At 45.7% G+C, this 17,079-nt stretch overlaps 1 protein-coding gene across 1 annotated transcript in view; it reads left to right on the top strand.

Annotated features, from left to right (window-relative positions):
* Positions 1–17,079, top strand: part of LOC120990941 (transcription factor E2-alpha-like) — a 412,522-nt gene that overhangs the window by 96,706 nt on the left and 298,737 nt on the right. Inside the window, exon 2 of the mRNA XM_040419833.1 lies at positions 521–617. Within this exon, the coding sequence (XP_040275767.1) occupies positions 543–617 (75 nt within the window). The 5' untranslated portion in view covers positions 521–542. The remainder of the gene's footprint in view (positions 1–520; positions 618–17,079) is intronic.

The following is a 17,079-nucleotide window of genomic DNA, read 5'->3' as shown; positions in this document are numbered from 1 at the left end:
CTAAGGTGTAATAAGGCTGTGTCCTTAAGGGGGTTTAAGCTAGGGGGGCTGAAGTGGTTAATAAATGAAGCAATTTTCTAAATTATTTCATTGGTCTTCAACCACAAATATATACACAGTTTTTTGAGACTGATCTGCCTGCAGGTCTTTCAGCCACCAGGTAGGACAAGGATAGGACAATTTATTAAAAAATATTTTTGAATCCACTTCTGACTTTGGCAAAAAAAATCCTGCAGTAAGATTTCGCCACCGCCGTGTCCAAAAAAATGTGTGGCCATACCCTAACATTGTCTATGTTCCCAGTGGGTGCTTACATGATTGGAACTTTCACAGATTTGGAAACCCACAGCATTGCAGTGAATAGCAAGTTCAAAGCATGCAGTGTAAAGTCTGAGATTTGGGCCAAATCCCCAAGTAACATGTAGATTTTGATGTGGTTTGGGCCTTTGTCTAAAATCTTAAATTTGCTTACATTTTCTTGCTGTTAGATTAGTAATACTGTTTTCCATTTTTAAATTAGGGAACCCTATTTATAAAACTGGATGAGTATGAATTCACAGCAGAGAATGGCAGTGGGCACAGACAAGGAATTAAGTGACCTTCTGGATTTTAGCATGGTAAGCAATTCAATATTTATATTTTATGCACTGACCTATTCCGCAGCGCTTTACAGACATTAGCTTCAAGCTGTTTCCAATGGGGCTCACAATCTAAGTTCCCTATTAGTTTGTAAACCCACACAAACACTGGGAGAACATACAAACTCCATGCAGATGTTGTCCATGGTTAGATTCAATCCAAGACCCCAGTGCTGCAAGGCACCAGTGACAACCACTGAGCCACCAGATATCCTTGTTAACTAATATAGGGGTTATCCAGCCCATATGGTTGATGACCTATACTCTGGATCAGCTGTGAGACGAGTAGGCGGCGATCCATGTGAGCAACGCTTCCTTGTCATTACACTAAGTCTCGTTTCAGTGTAGTGGTGGTGTAGTGTAAATACTGGCACCCGCTTCATTAACTTAAATGGAGTGGTTTGCTTGCATTAAACTGCACTTCCGGTACGAAGTGCGGTGTAATGAAGAGGATGCGATGATCGAATGGAGCACTGTCTCCTCTTCAAACAGCTGATCGGCGGGGAAGCAGTGTGTGAGACCGCTGCCAATCTAATATTGATGACCTATCCTGAGGATAGGTCCTCCATATTATAGGCCTGATAACTTCTTTAATGTCTTCTCTCACTCCTCATCCCTCACTTCAGTACAGTGATAAAACAATAAAGCCACCCTTTTTTCCTGTTGAAAGTATGCTATTCTTTGTATTGTGCAAATTGAAACTTGCTGCCAATATTTACCTTGTTATGCTTGTGTTTTCTTAACCTCTTCAGTACTAAGCGACTTTTCACCTTAAAGCTTAAAGGGGTTATCAAATTATTCAGCCTCCTTCCACCCCTCCCCAACATGGGCCGGGCCCCTCAACGGTAATATATTTACGCCGCTCCTGGTCCCTGCACTGTCGCTGCTGCTTCTCCCTGCACACTGATTAAAACATCTGGTGTTGAGGGGGAGCAGCCAATGGCAGATGGGGACAAGCGTTCCCCTGTCCCCGCCTCCCATTGGCTGCTCTTCCCCTGACTCCGGATGTGTTTATCCATGTGCGGCGCTGGGAGTGGGGTAAGTATATTACTGTTGAGAGGGCCGGTACATGTGGTGGGTTTTGAGAAATTAGATAACCCCTTTAAGATTTTTGCAAATCTGATCTTTCACTTTGTGGTAATAACTTTGGAATGCTTTTACTTATCCAAGCCATTTTTAGATTTTCTCGTGACTTTTAGTGGTAAATTTTTAGTCTAATTTTTGCAATTAGAATTTCTCTGCCTTTCAAGACTGATAGTGACGCTTCATAAAATAGTTTTTACTTAACATTCCCCATATGTCTACTTTATGTTGGCATCATTTTGTAAATGTCATTTTATTTTATTTTTTTATACTTTAGAAGACTTAAAATTTTACAATCCATTTTGAAAATTTCCAAATCCTATTTTTTAGGATAGTTTCACACCTCTGATGTGAAGCTCCGGTGGAAAATCAGCCAGACACAAACCACTGCATGTTCTCTGCTTGTTTGCTGGAATGATTGCTGATCTCCGCCTGACCCCATTATACTTAATGGGGCCCGCAGACTTTCCGTCCTCATCCAGCAGTGCTGGATCCAGTGAAGTCCGGCAGGATGTTCTCTGCAGGCACAGACTGCCGGAATTCACACAGGAGGCTTAAAGGACCAATTCAGTTCTGAAGTGACTGAGTGGCTTGCATAATTGAAATAACTTGATAATTGAGTTTTAGAAACTACGCCCCTCAAATTATTCAAAACCAATTTTACTAACTAAATTCTGGAACACCTAAAGGGTTACTTTAAGTATTCCAGAATGAAAGGAAAACTTTTCGTTATTGATCCATTTGTCCTGTAACGGAGGAAGCGTTAGCAGTCAAACAAAACTTTAATATTTAGTACCCCGATTCTGCAATTTACAGAAATGCCTTATGTGGTCATAAACTGCTGTATGGGCACACGGCTCAGAAGGGAAGAAGCATCGTATGATTTTTGAAGGATAGATTTTGCAGGAATTTTTTTTTATTTTATTTGACGCTGTGTTGCTTTTGAAGAGATTTTGCAAGAAAATGTTGAGCAGCCAATGGTAGGCGCTGATGGGGACCAGACTCGCTACCATTGCGTCACTGCCTGCCATTGGCTGCTTCCCTCTGACATCGGATCCGTGCACAGAGAGGAAGCGGCATTGCGTGGACCAGGAGGGTGTTGTCACATGTTGTGGCTCTACTGCGTTTTTGGTGCTGCGGTTTTTGCAACCACATACCTGCTTAATGGTGCATTTTCTTCCAGCAAATTGTAAACACACAGCAGAATTGCCTTAATTTTACAACTTCTATGTTGTAATTTAATGTCATTCAGTTTTGCTGTATGTTTTCTCTTTACTGATCCCCCTCCCCATAACAGTGCCATCCACAGATCCCCTCCATAACGGTGCCATCAGCACATCTCCCTCCCCATAGCAGTGCACAGATCCCCCTCCCCATAACAGTGCCATCCACAGATCCCCTCCATAACAGTGCCATCCACAGATCTCTCAATACACCGGCCACGTCCGTATTCAGACTATTCCTTAACTAGCAGTAACTTTTACTTGAACTTTAAATCAGCTCTATAATCTTTATTACCTTACAAATACAATGAAGCTCCAGTAACAGGCAGAGCAGGCGGCGGTGTAACGTCATTCACTCACGTGACTCGCCTGCTCCGCCCATTTTATGAATGAAGGAGGCGGAGCAGGCGCATTGCGTGAGTGAGTGACGTAACGCCGCCGCCCGCTCTGCCTGTTACCGGAGCTTCATTGTAAGTTAGTAAAGATGCGCTGATTTAAAGTTGAAGTAAAAGTTACTGCTGGTTAAGGACCCTGACCTCCCGCCCCGCATAGCAACGAATCGGCCGATTATTCGATAATTGGATTCGTTGACAACTAATCCCGATATCGAACATTATCGATAACTTCGATTAATCGTTGCAGCCCTAGACAGGACAGCCAATTGAGACGTTTCCGCACATGGACACACCTCCTACTCTATGAATAAACCCGATCTGGCCACCATTTTACATTCTGTCTTTTTGCCAGTGTAGGGAGAGGTTGCTTTGTGGCGCAGGGACAGACTGTTAGAGACACCAAACGCTAGCTAATAGGGCCACAAAAGTCCTTTTAAGGACTGGTATTGGTGTGCTATAGATAAATGTGACATACTGAGGGATGCAATATACTTATATAAATACTTTCTAACATAGAAAGTATATTATAGTGCATTTGTATTGTGCAGCAGTTGTGTGCGGTTCTGCTGCGATACTGCAGCTATACAGAAGGACAAACTCTATTGGAACAATTAATTGCAACTGGTGTGCAATACCAGTTGTCCCCCCAAAAATCTGATTTAGGCAGGGGGTGTGATATACTTATAATATAATATCTATATAGTGCATTCATATTGTGCAGCATTTGTTCTGCTGAGATACTGCAGCTATACAGACAGACAAACGCCATTGGAACAACTAATTGCAACTGGTGGGATATGAGTTGCCCCCCAAAAAATCTGATTGAGGCAGGGGTGCGATATACCTAGACTATAATTTCTATTTAATGCATTTGTATTGTGCAGCATTTGTGTGCAGTTCTTCTGAGATACCTGTCACAACCAGACAGCTGAGAAGCTCTGCCAGGAGCCTTCCAGATCGTCCTCCTTGAGTTTCTTTGTTTTGGTTTCAGTTCCTCATCTCGTTAGTCTATCTCCGCTGTCATGCAGTTGGACTGATTGCTTCCCTTTAAGTTCCTTCCCATAATGCAGTAGTGTGCGGCTTATACAACTTCCTGGAGTGTGTGTGCATGCTGCTCCTATTTCCCAGTCCTCTGCAAGATAAGTACTGTTCCTTTATTTGTGATTTTCTGTCTGCTGGATTTCAGGAGACCCTGACTCCCTCAGTGTCTAGTGTAGGGAGCCGGTGGTCGTGTCCCCTTACTATTGTAGGGTCTTCAGGTATTAGATAGCCGAGGTACGTGGATATGCGCCCATCCACCTTTGGGGTGTTCGCATAGGCTGAGCAGTCAGGGAGAGTGGCAGGTCTCATGCAGGGGTCTCCCTTTTGTTCCTTAGTTGTGTATCCAGTGAGTCATTGATGATATTGCATTGTCTTGTTTCCTGTACACCATCCGTGACAATACCGCAGCTATAAAGAGGGACAAACTACTGCCATATAAATTGGTGGACTCTGAGGTCTTTAGAAAATTTGTGGCCATTGGCACACTGCACAGGTAGGCCCCCCCCCCGGAAGGAAATATTTCTCCCAGAAGAGCATCCCTGAGCTACAGTCAGGTCCATAAATATTGGGACATCGACACAGTTCTAACATTTTTGGCTTTATTCACCACAACAATGGATTTGAAATGAAACAAACAAGATGTGCTTTAGGCCTCATGCACACGACCGTTGTGTGTGGCCGTTGTGCTGTTTTCAGTTTTTTTTCGCGGACCCATTGACTTTGAATGGGTCCGTGGAAAAATCGAAAAATGCACAGTTTTGCAGCCGTGATCAGTGTTTCCTGTCCGTCAAAAAAATATGACCTGTCCTATTTTTTTGACGGACAACGGTTCACGGACCCATTCAAGTCAATGGGTCCGTGAAAAAACACGGATGCACACAAGATTGGCGTCCGTGATCCGTGGCCGTAGGTTACTTTCATACAGACTGATCCGAAGATCCGTCTGCATAAAAGCTTTTTCAGAGCTGAGTTTTCACTTCGTGAAAACTCAGAACCGACAGTATATTCTAACACAGAGGCGTTCTAACACATAGTGATGGGGACGCTTCTAGTTAGAATATACTACGAACTGTGTACATGACTGCCCCCTGCTGCCTGGCAGCACCCGATCTCTTACAGGGCGCTGTGATCCGCACAATTAACTATGATAAGAGTTCAGGGGCTGCCAGGCAGGAGGGGGCAGACCCCCTCCCTCCCCAGTTTTAATTTCATTGGTGGCCAGTGCGGCCCCCCTGCCTCCCTCTATTGTATTAATTTCATTGGTGGCCAGTGTGTGGCCCCCCCCTCCCTCCCTTCCTCTATTGTATTAATTTCATTGGTGGCCGCACACTGGCCACCAATGATATTAAAACAATAGAGGGGGGGGGGGGGCCGGGGCGGACACTGGCCACCAATGATATTCAAACTGGGGAGGGAGGGGGGTCTGCCCCCTGCTGCCTCTCAGCCCCTGATCTCTTACAGGGGGCTATGTTAAGCACAATTAACCCCTTCAGGTGCGGCACCTGAGGGGTTAATTGTGCTGATCACAGCCCCCTGTAAGAGATCAGGGGCTGCCAGGCAGCAGGGGGCAGTCATGTACACAGTTCGTAGGATATTCTAACTTGAAGCGTCCCCATCACTATGGGAACGCCTCTGTGTTAGAATATACTGTCGGATATGAGTTTCACGATCTAACTCAAATCCGATGGTATATTCTAACATAGAGGCGTTCCCATGGTGATGGGGACGCTTCATGTTAAAATATATCATCGGATTGGAGAAAACTCAGATCCTATGGTATATTAACTCCTGACTTTACATAGAAAGTCAATGGGGGACGGATCTGTTTGCAATTGCACCATATTGTGTCAACGTCAAACGGATCCGTCCCCATTGACTTGCATTGTAAGTCAAGACGGATCCGTTTGGCTCCGCACGGCCAGGCAGACGCCAAAACGCCTTTTTTATCATGTCCGTGGATCCTCCAAAATCAAGGGAGCCCCACGGACGAAAAAATGGTCACGGACCAACGGAACCCCGTTTTGCGGACCGTGAAAAAAATACTGTCGTGTGCATGAGGCCTTAACTGCAGACTGTCAGCTTTAATTTGAGGGTATTTACATCCAAATCAGGTGAATGGTGTAGGAATTACAACAGTTTGCATATGTGCCTCCCAATTGTTATGGGACCAAAACTAATGGGAAATAATAATTTATTATTATTATTATTATTATTATATCAAACTTTCACTTTTTAATACTTGGTTGCAAATCCTTTGCAGTCAATTACAGCCTGAAGTCTGGAACGCATAGACATCAACAGACGTCTTCAGTTTCTGCTTGTTCTTGGCGCATTTTTCCTTCCGTTTTGTCTTCAACAGGTGAAATGCATGCTCAATCCGATTCAGGTCAGGTGATTGACTTGGCCATTGCATAACATTCCACTTCTTTCCCTTAAAAAACTCTTTGGTTGCTTTTGCAGTATGCTTTGGGTCATTGTCAATCTTCACTGTGAAGCGCCAATGAGTTCTGAAGCATTTGGCTGAATATGAGCAGATAATATTGCCCGAAACACTTCAGAATTCATCCTGCTGCTTTTGTCAGCAGTCACATCATCAATAAATACAAGAGAACCAGTTCCATTGGCAGCCATACATGCCCATGCCATGACACTACCACCACCATGCTTCATTGACGAGGTGGTATGCTTAGGATCATGGGCAGTTCCTTTCCTTCTCCATACTCTTCTCTTCCCATCACTTTGGTACAAGTCCATAGGATGTTGTTCCAGAACTGTGAAGGCTTTTTTAGATGTCGTTTAGCAAACTCTAATCTGGCCTTCCTGTTTTTGAGGCTCACCAATGGTTTAGATCTTGTGGTGAACCCTCTGTATTCACTCTGGTGAAGTCTTCTCTTGATTGTTGACTTTGACACACATACACCTACCTCCCTGGAGAGTGTTCTTGATCTGACCAAGTGTTGTGAAGGGTGTTTTCTTCACCAGGGAAATAATTCTTTGGTCATCCACCACAGTTGTTTTCCATGGTCTTCCGGGTCTTTTGGTGTTGCTGAGCTCACTGGTGCGTTCCCTCTTTTTAAGAATATTCCAAACAGTTGTTTTGGCCGCACCTAATGTTTTTGCCATCTCTGGGTTTGTTTTGTTTTTTTCAGCCTAATGATGGCTTGCTTCACTGATAGTGACAGCTCTTTGGAACTCATCTTGAGAGTTGACAGCGACAGATTCCAAATGCAAATAGCACACTTGTAATGCACTCTGGACCTTTTATCTGCTCATTGTAATTGGGATAATGAGGGAATAACACACACCTGGCCATGGAACAGCTGAGAAGCCAATTGCCCCATTACTTTTGGTCCCTTAAGTGGGAGGCAGATATTCAAACTGTTGTAATTCCTACACCGTTCACCTGATTTAGATGTAAATACCCTCAAATTAAAGCTGACAGTCTGCAGTGAAAGCACATCTTGTTTGTTTCATTTCAAATCCATTGTGGCTGTGTATAGATCCAAAAATGTTAGAATTGTGTCGATGTCCCAATATTTATGGACCTGACTGTATACGCATTTCATTTCTGCAGTTATTTGTGTTGAAAGAGTTTAGTGGCCTATTTCAGTACAAAAAGGAAAAATATATACACATTTCACTTCTGCAGTTATATGTGGTGAAAGGATTCAGTGTCCTATTGCAGTACAAAAAGGAAAACAAATACAGGGAGTGCAGAATTATTAGGCAAATGAGTATTTTGACCACATCATCCTCTTTATGCATGTTGTCTTACTCCAAGCTGTATAGGCTCGAAAGCCTACTACCAATTAAGCATATTAGGTGATGTGCATCTCTGTAATGAGAAGGGGTGTGGTCTAATGACATCAACACCCTATATTAGGTGTGTATAATTATTAGGCAACTTCCTTTCCTTTGGCAAAATGGGTCAAAAGAAGGACTTGACAGGCTCAGAAAAGTCAAAAATAGTGAGATATCTTACAGAGTGATGCAGCGCTCTTAAAATTGCAAAGCTTCTGAAGCGTGATCATCGAACAATCAAGCGTTTCATTCAAAATAGTCAACAGGGTCGCAAGAAGCGTGTGGAAAGACCAAGGCGCAAAATAACTGCCCATGAACTGAGAAAAGTCAAGCGTGCAGCTGCCAAGATGCCACTTGCCACCAGTTTGGCCATATTTCAGAGCTGCAACATCACTGGAGTGCCCAAAAGCACAAGGTGTGCAATACTCAGAGACATGGCCAAGGTAAGAAAGGCTGAAAGACGACCACCACTGAACAAGACACACAAGCTGAAACGTCAAGACTGGGCCAAGAAATATCTCAAGACCGATTTTTCTAAGGTTTTATGGACTGATGAAATGAGAGTGAGTCTTGATGGGCCAGATGGATGGGCCCGTGGCTGGATTGGTAAAGGGCAGAGAGCTCCAGTCCGACTCAGCCGCCAGCAAGGTGGAGGTGGAGTACTGGTTTGGGCTGGTATCATCAAAGATGAGCTTGTGGGGCCTTTTCGGGTTGAGGATGGAGTCAAGCTCAACTCCCAGTCCTACTGCCAGTTTCTGGAAGACACCTTCTTCAAGCAGTGGTACAGGAAGAAGTTTGCATCCTTCAAGAAAAACATGATTTTCATGCAGGACAATGCTCCATCACACGCGTCCAAGTACTCCACAGCGTGGCTGGCAAGAAAGGGTATAAAAGAAGAAAATCTAATGACATGGCCTCCTTGTTCACCTGATCTGAACCCTATTGAGAACCTGTGGTCCATCATCAAATGTGAGATTTACAAGGAGGGAAAACAGTACACCTCTCTGAACAGTGTCTGGGAGGCTGTGGTTGCTGCTGCTGCACGCAATGTTGATGGTGAACAGATCAAAACACTGACAGAATCCATGGATGGCAGGCTTTTGAGTGTCCTTGCAAAGAAAGGTGGCTATATTGGTCACTGATTTGTTTTTGTTTTGTTTTTGAATGTCAGAAATGTATATTTGTGAATGTTAAGATGTTATATTGGTTTCACTGGTAAAAATAAATAATTGAAATGGGTATATATTTGTTTTTTGTTAAGTTGCCTAATAATTATGCACAGTAATAGTCACCTGCACACACAGATATCCCCCTAAAATAGCTAAAACTAAAAACAAACTAAAAACTACTTCCAAAAATATTTAGCTTTGATATTAATGAGTTTTTTGGGTTCATTGAGAACATGGTGGTTGTTCAATAATAAAATTAATCCTCAAAAATACAACTTGCCTAATAATTCTGCACTCCCTGTATACACCCTTTACTGGTGCATTTATTTCTGCTAAGTGTTTACTGGCCTATTTCAGTACAAAAAGAAAAATATATTCGTCGCTTTTAGGGGTGTTTTTAATTTGCTTTTAATTTATGTAGTTCAGCTAAAAGTATGTCAGACAGAGAAGTGCCAGGCCATGCACAGAGGGAACGAGGCCTAAATATTTTTGGCGCAGGCAGAGATTGCAGCAGAGTATAGGGGACGTAGCAGCAGGAGTCGCAGCGAGAGGCCTGAGCTCCCGGTGTCATCTAGCAGTTGTCTTGACCAGCAACCCAGCAGTTCTTGATTTATTAACTCAGTCATCCACTTCATCCCAAGTGACATGAGACACCTCCAGCCATCAGTTGGTGGGTTCATCTGGCATTGGCCGGGAGCAGGCCATGTGCCCTCACCGGTCTTCAACCTGCCTCTGTCCTTTTCTGTTCCCTCAGCCAGAAAAGTTATGTATGCTGTGGGCTCTGCTCCACTATATCGCAAGGACGAGCTACTAGGGGCAAGTCAGCAGCTACTGCCCAGCCAAGATCTGGAGGAGACAACTGCCGCTTCCTCCACTAGGTGGGTAAGTAGTGATGAGGAGAGTGGCATGGGAGGTGGTGTTGCGAGCGTTCACGCTCCTGACCCAGAGACCGTTCAGTAAGACATCAGTGACATGCAGACACTACTCGATGATGAAGCCCATCGCACTTGGGAGCCGGGTGCAGAAGGTGCTTCATCAGGAGAAGAGGGTGGCAGCTTGCCGGTGAGGCAGCGGCTGACCCAACAAGGTGGTAGCATGGCTGGGAGTCAGCATGGTAGCAGCAGTGGGAGGTCGGGAGCCAATCGTGCCTGGGGTAGACCACCCGCTTCGCAGCAGGGTTCATGGAGGCAGCGGCGGTAGCAATCAGTCAGTGCGGCCTTTTGGGGGGGAAAATCACCTACTCAGCGGTGTGGTGTTTTTTTTATTAAGCTGCCAGAGGAGGTTAACATGGCCATATGTAGAATATGTGGGCAGAAGGTGAAGCGTGGCCAGGGTGTCAATGTTGGCACTACGGCCCTGTGTCAACATATGCAGCGTTGCCATAAAGTCGCCTGGGAGAACCATGGCTCCGATGTGGTGGTCCAGCCTACCGCAGCTACCATTGCATCACCCAGTGGCGCGCACCCTGTTTCAGCCAGTCAAGGCTCCACCACCTCAGCCGAAGGGAGTGGTCTGTCATTCCCATCTTCTGCTGGTCCAGATGCTCCTACTCCTTGTCAGTCATTCCGTCAGCAATCGATCACCGAAGCAATTGCCAAGAGACGGCAGTATGCATGCACGCATCCAACAGCTCAGAAGCTGAACGTGCTCCTGTCCAAGTTGCTTTTGCTGCAGTCCCTCCCTTTCCAAGTGGTGGACTCTGCACCTTTCAGAGAACTGATGCCTTGTGCCGAGCAGAGGTGGAGACTCCCAAGCCGTCATTTCTTTGCCAAAAAGGCAGTACCAGCCCTGTACAAATATATAGAACAGAATATGGGCCAGTCCTTGAGCCTGTCTGTGTCTGCCAAAGTGCATGGCAGCGCCGATGTGTAGAGCTGTAGCTACGGTCAGTGACGGTACATGTCCTTTACGGCCCACTGGGTGAATGTGGTTCCTGCACAGCCGCACCACTAACTTGGCCAGGTGACGCAGCTTCCGCCTCCACGTTCTCACGCTGTTGGTCCTGCAACAATGTCCGCCTCCTCATCCTCCACAGTGTCCTCAGCCTCCACTGCAGGGACAATTCACAGTGCTCCAGCATACCACATGTGCAGTTCACAGGGGTGTCACGCTTTTCTACAACTTGTTTGCCTGTGCGATCTGAGTCACACAGTGGAGGAACCTTCTCCGTGTCCTTCATCAAGAAATTTAATCCTGGCTTTCTCGGCGACAACTCAAAATCGGAACCATGGTGTCGTCACTGCTTCAAGGAGGACTGAAGGGTTCAGGCTAAAATTAACTGAAATCTGTGAGGGGATAAGAGTTTCAATCCTCTGCGCTATAGGAAAAACTTAAGGGATATACAGAAACTATGCAGTCTTGAAGCAATAATCCTGGACCCTCATCACCAAGAGTTCAGGGGCCATTATTCAAAGCTGTTCTTGATGGAAAATAAACAGACGGATCGTTTAGGACAATAATAAACGTATAATTCCTGAATAGGTGCATCACATAGGACAAATTCAAGGAGTCTATAAGATCAGCAACTCCACTCAAACTCCGGGAGCATTGATGTGTGCCATAGATCTAAAGGATGCATACTATTACATTCCCATTCATCAACAGTACCAGCAATACCTGAGATTCGCCATAAAAAGGGAAGAACTAATCTACCACTACCAGTTCCAATGCCTTCCATTTGGAATATCTTCTGCCCCTCAAATATTTATGAAATTAACTGCAGAGATAATGGTCTATCTGAGACAGTGTCACATAATGATAATTCCCTTTCTGCACGACTTTCTGCTTACAGCAAGATCGAATGAGCTTCTGGAGAATTATCTTCAGCAGACCTTATCTCAACTAAAAGAGTTGGGATGGATAATACACTGCTCAAAAAAATAAAGGGAACACAAAAATAACACATCCTAGATCTGAGTTAGTTAAATATTCTTCCAGACTTCAGAACAGATCCTGCTCTTTGACTGTGAGAGCCATTCGACCAGAGCCATGGCTGCTTCATGGGCAGAGAAAGCTGAGGCCTCTGTAGACCAAATCTGCAAAGCGGCTATATGGTCAAGCTTTCACGCTCACTCGTTCTCTAGACATTATAGGCTTGATGTGCTAGCCAATTAAGACCTGGCATTTGGATGGAAGATCCTCCAGGCGGTGGTTCCTCTCCCCCCCCCCCCCCCCCTTAGTTCTGTCTAATTTAGTAGTTCTCCAGTGGCGCTGTCATGGAGGGACATCCTGGAAACTAGAATTTAGTCTTACTGGTAAATGGTTTTTCCTAGAGTCCAACTTGACAGCATCTGGTATCTTGACAGCATCTCCCCATTCCCGGGGTAGTAATTTGGAAAACACGAGATTGGGGTCGGGGAGGGGCCTTTTAATCTCTTCCACTTCCTGTCCCTACAAAGATCAGTAAGTACATCCTCCAGTGGTGCCGCCGTGTCGTTCTCCTGGAAAACTACACTGATCAAAAAAATAAAGGGAACACAAAAATAACACATCCTAGATCTGAGTTAATTAAATATTCTTCTGAAATACTTTGTTCTTTACATAGTTGAATGTGCTGACAACAAAATCGCACAAAAATAAAAAAAATGGAAATCAAATTTTTCAACCCATGGAGGTCTGGATTTGGAGTCACACTCAAAATTAAAGTGGAAAAACACACTACAGGCTGATCCAACTTTGATGTAATGTCCTTAAAACAAGTCAAAATGAGGCTCAGTAGTGTGTGTGGCTTCCACGTGCCTGTATGACCTCCCTACAACGCCTGTGCATGCTCCTCATGAGGTGGCGGACGGTCTCCTGAGGGATCTCCTCCCAGACCTGGACTAAAGCATCTGCCAACTCCTGGACAGTCTGTGGTGCAACGTGACGTTGGTGGATAGAGCGAGACATGATGTCCCAGATGTGCTCAATTGGATTCAGGTCTGGGGAACGGGCGGGCCAGTCCATAGCATCAATGCCTTCGTCTTGCAGGAACTGCTGAAACACTCCAGCCACATGAGGTCTAGCATTGTCTTGCATTAGGAGGAACCCAGGGCCAACTGCACCAGCATATGGTCTCACAAGGGGTCTACGAATCTCATCTTGGTACCTAATGGCAGTCAGGCCCTCCAAAAATATGCCACCCCACACCATTACTGACCCAATGCCAAACTGGTCATGCTGGAGGATGTTGCAGGCAGCAGAACGTTCTCCACGGCGTCTACAGACTCTGTCATGTCTGTCACATGTGCTCAGTGTGAACCTGCTTTCATCTGTGAAGAGCACAGGGTGCCAGTGGCGAATTTGCCAATCTTGGTGTTCTCTGGCAAATGCCAAACGTCCTGCACAGTGTTGGGCTGTAAGCACAACCCCCACCTGTGGACGTCTGGCCCTCATATCACCCTCATGGAGTCTGTTTCTGACAGTTTGAGCAGACACATGCACATTTGTGGCCTGCTGGAGGTCATTTTTCAGGGCTCTGGCAGTGCTCCTCCTGTTCCTCCTTGCACAAAGGCGGAGGTAGCGGTCCTGCTGCTGGGTTGTTGGCCTCCTACGGCCTCCTCCACGTCTCCTGATGTACTGGCCGGTCTCCTGGTAGCGCCTCCATGCTCTGGACACTACGCAGTGCGCACGGCCTGGAGAATTTCCCCATCCGGGAGGGCCGTGCAGAGGTATAGGGTGACTGAGTGCCCTGTACCTTAGGCGTAAGTCCGTCCATGAAGGCAGCCACGGGCCTCCGTTCCTTATCCAGCTAAGGAACGAGGGATCAAGCGCGCATGCGCACGCACAGGCGGAAGTAAACTTGCCAGTCCTCGGCGTCACTTCCGGTGGCGTGTGACGTCAGAGGACTGGCGGATATAGAGCCGGGAAGCGAGGAGTCGGCGTCCTGCTTCACTTGGTGAGATGTCTGCTCCCGTGGAAGCTCCTGAGACCCGCAAGCCTGTGGATCCTGCCGCCCAGAGCCCGGTAAGCCTCCTTTCCATGTGTATTAACCCCGTTTGGGGGGGGGGGGGGGGTGGAAAAATTGCACACTATTTCCCTCACTGGTGTGGTGCTGGTGTTAGAGTAGCCTATTACAAGCCCTAAAAAGATTTAAATATTATCTTTCAGGGCCAGGACACCAGCACCAGAAGATCTGGGGAATCTATGTCTAAAAAGAGATGTGCTATGTGCAAAAAATCCCTACCCTCTAAAACCAAAAAATCACTGTGTCCCAAATGTACGGACAAAATAGTGTCGGAGCGGAGGAATCGCCCTCTCTTCTAGAATCTATTCGTGTTTATGATTAAAGAGGAGGTGAAATCGGCAATTGATACTAGACTCCCTCAGTGTTCTCCTCAGCCCTCCTCCTCACAAAAATCTCAGGGGTCGCACCATCAGCCGGAGCCTGACTCCGAAGAGGCAGAGGTAGTGTCTCTTGAGGAATCCGAATCCTGTGAGGAGGAATCGGGGAAACCCCTCTGTAGCCCAGAAGACACCGAGAGATTATTAAGGGCCATTAGGGCCACAATGAAAATTGAAGAGACCAAGGAGCCTCAGTCTGTGCAGGACAGAATGTTCCAGGGGCTGGGAAAAGAAAAAAAGAAGTTTTTCCCGTCCATAATAATATTAAAACTTTAAAAAAGAATGGAAAGATCCTGAGAAAAATAATTTTATATCTGCCTCCTTTAAAAGAAAATACCCATTCCTGGAGGAGGATTCAGTTCTATGGGACAAGACGCCTAGAATTGATGCGCCTGTCGCCAGAATATCTAAAAAGACGGGTCTTCCCTTTGAGGACATGGGCCTTCTTAAAGACCCCATGGATAAGAAATGTGAGGGACTTTTAAAGCGAACCTGGGAGACAAACACAGCCATGCTCAGGCCCAGTATAGCAGCTACATGCACATCAAGATCCCTGTCAGTATGGCTAGACCATTTAGAAGAGCACCTGGCAGTAGGGACTTCTAGGGAAGAAATCCTGGCCTCAATACCTACCCTAAAGCAGGCATGTAATTTTTTGTCAGACGCATCAGCAGATCTGGTGAAGCTATCGGCTAGATCCGCGGCCCTCTCCAATTCCACAAGAAGAGCTGTGTGGCTTAGATCTTGGTCCGGAGACGCCAGCTCAAAAAGTAGGCTATGCGCCATTCCGTGCGAGGGGGATAAACTTTGTGGTTCAGTCCTTGAGGACATTTTAGAGAAAGCGTCTGACAAAAAGAAAGGGTTTCCTTCAGAATCAAAATTCTATCAACAACGTCGGTCCTTTCGTAGTCAAAGGAGAAATAGAACGGACCAGAAGGGGAAGTACAACACCAATAGATGGCAATCCTCGAGAGGGAGGGGGTTCCTTTTTAACCCCGAATCCACCTCTAAGCCCGGTCAATGAGGCATCAAGTAGGGGGCAGGCTAAGAAGGTTTACCAGGGCTTGGGAAAAGATCTTGCCCCTTGGATCATAAACACCATATCCATGGGGTACAAGCTAGGATTCGATACGGCTCCTCCGGAGCATTTCTCTATCAACAGACCATTAAAAAAAAACAGGATGTCAACAGGCCTTAGAATTAGAGATATCGTCTCTCTTAAAAAAGGAAGTTATTGTTCCAGTCCCAGAAGGTCAGGAGAGGCAAGGGTTCTATTCCCCCATATTCCTTATTCAAAAACCCAACAAATCCTTCAGGCTAATAATCAATCTAAAAAAAAATTAAACAAACACGTGACCTACAAAAAATTCAAAATGGAGTCTATCAAATCCACAGTAAATCTCCTACCCCACAATTGCTACATGGTAACTATAGACCTTGCGGATGCATATTACCATGTTCCTATACACAGAGCTTACCAAAAATATCTCAGGATAGCCCTCTTTCGAAGAGGTCAGGAGTTTCACTTCCAGTTCCAGGCCCTTCCCTTTTGGATATCATCCGCCCCAAGAATTTTCTAAAAAATCATGGCTGAAGTGACGGGTTTCCTACACCTTCAGGGTATCCTAATAGTCCCATACCTAGACGACCTCCTGATAGCGGGCTCATCTCTTCAGGTTCTCCAGAGACATCTGCAGCTGGTGCAGGAGAAACTGACCGATCTAGGCTGGCTAATAAATTCCCAAAAGTCCGACCTGGTTCCCAGCCAACAGAAAAAATTTCTAGGGATACTGCTAGACTCGTACAATCTCATGTCCTTTCTACCCCCAGAAAAACAGATAATCATAAATCAAAAAGTTTCCAAAATTTGCGAGGCAAAGAAAGTGACCATAAGAGACGACATGAGACTGTTAGGTCATCTAAAGTCCACTATTCCCGCAGTGCGATGGGCACAACATCACACGAGCATTTTACAAAGTTTTCTCCTAGAATCCTGGGACGGAGAGCAAAACTCCTTAAACAAGAAGGTAGAAATTCCACTAAGAGTAAAAATATCTCTCCTTTGGTGGAAGATAAAGAGAAACCTCCAAAGAGGAGTCTTTTGGCGACCGATAAACCAGATCACTATAACCACCGACGCCAGCAGCTGGGGCTGGGGAGCCCATACAGGGAGTCATGTAATTCAGGGCTCCTGGAGTCCAGAGATGTCAGCGGCCTCTTCAAATGTAAGAGAACTGTCGGCAGTATGGGAGGTGCTAACACATCATCTTCCATACGTAAAGACCCATCATGTGAAAATACTGTCCGACAATGCTGCGACTGTAGCCTACCTGAACCGACAAGGGGGTACCAGGAGCAAAAGGCTACAAAAGTTGTCAGGGGAAATCTTCAGCTGGGCGGAAAACAA

The sequence above is a fragment of the Bufo bufo genome, chromosome 2, assembly GCF_905171765.1.
Source record: "Bufo bufo chromosome 2, aBufBuf1.1, whole genome shotgun sequence".
Classification (NCBI taxonomy): Eukaryota; Metazoa; Chordata; class Amphibia; order Anura; family Bufonidae; genus Bufo; species Bufo bufo.
Note: the sequence above shows the minus strand (reverse complement) of the source record. Positions and strands in the feature narration are given on the sequence as shown.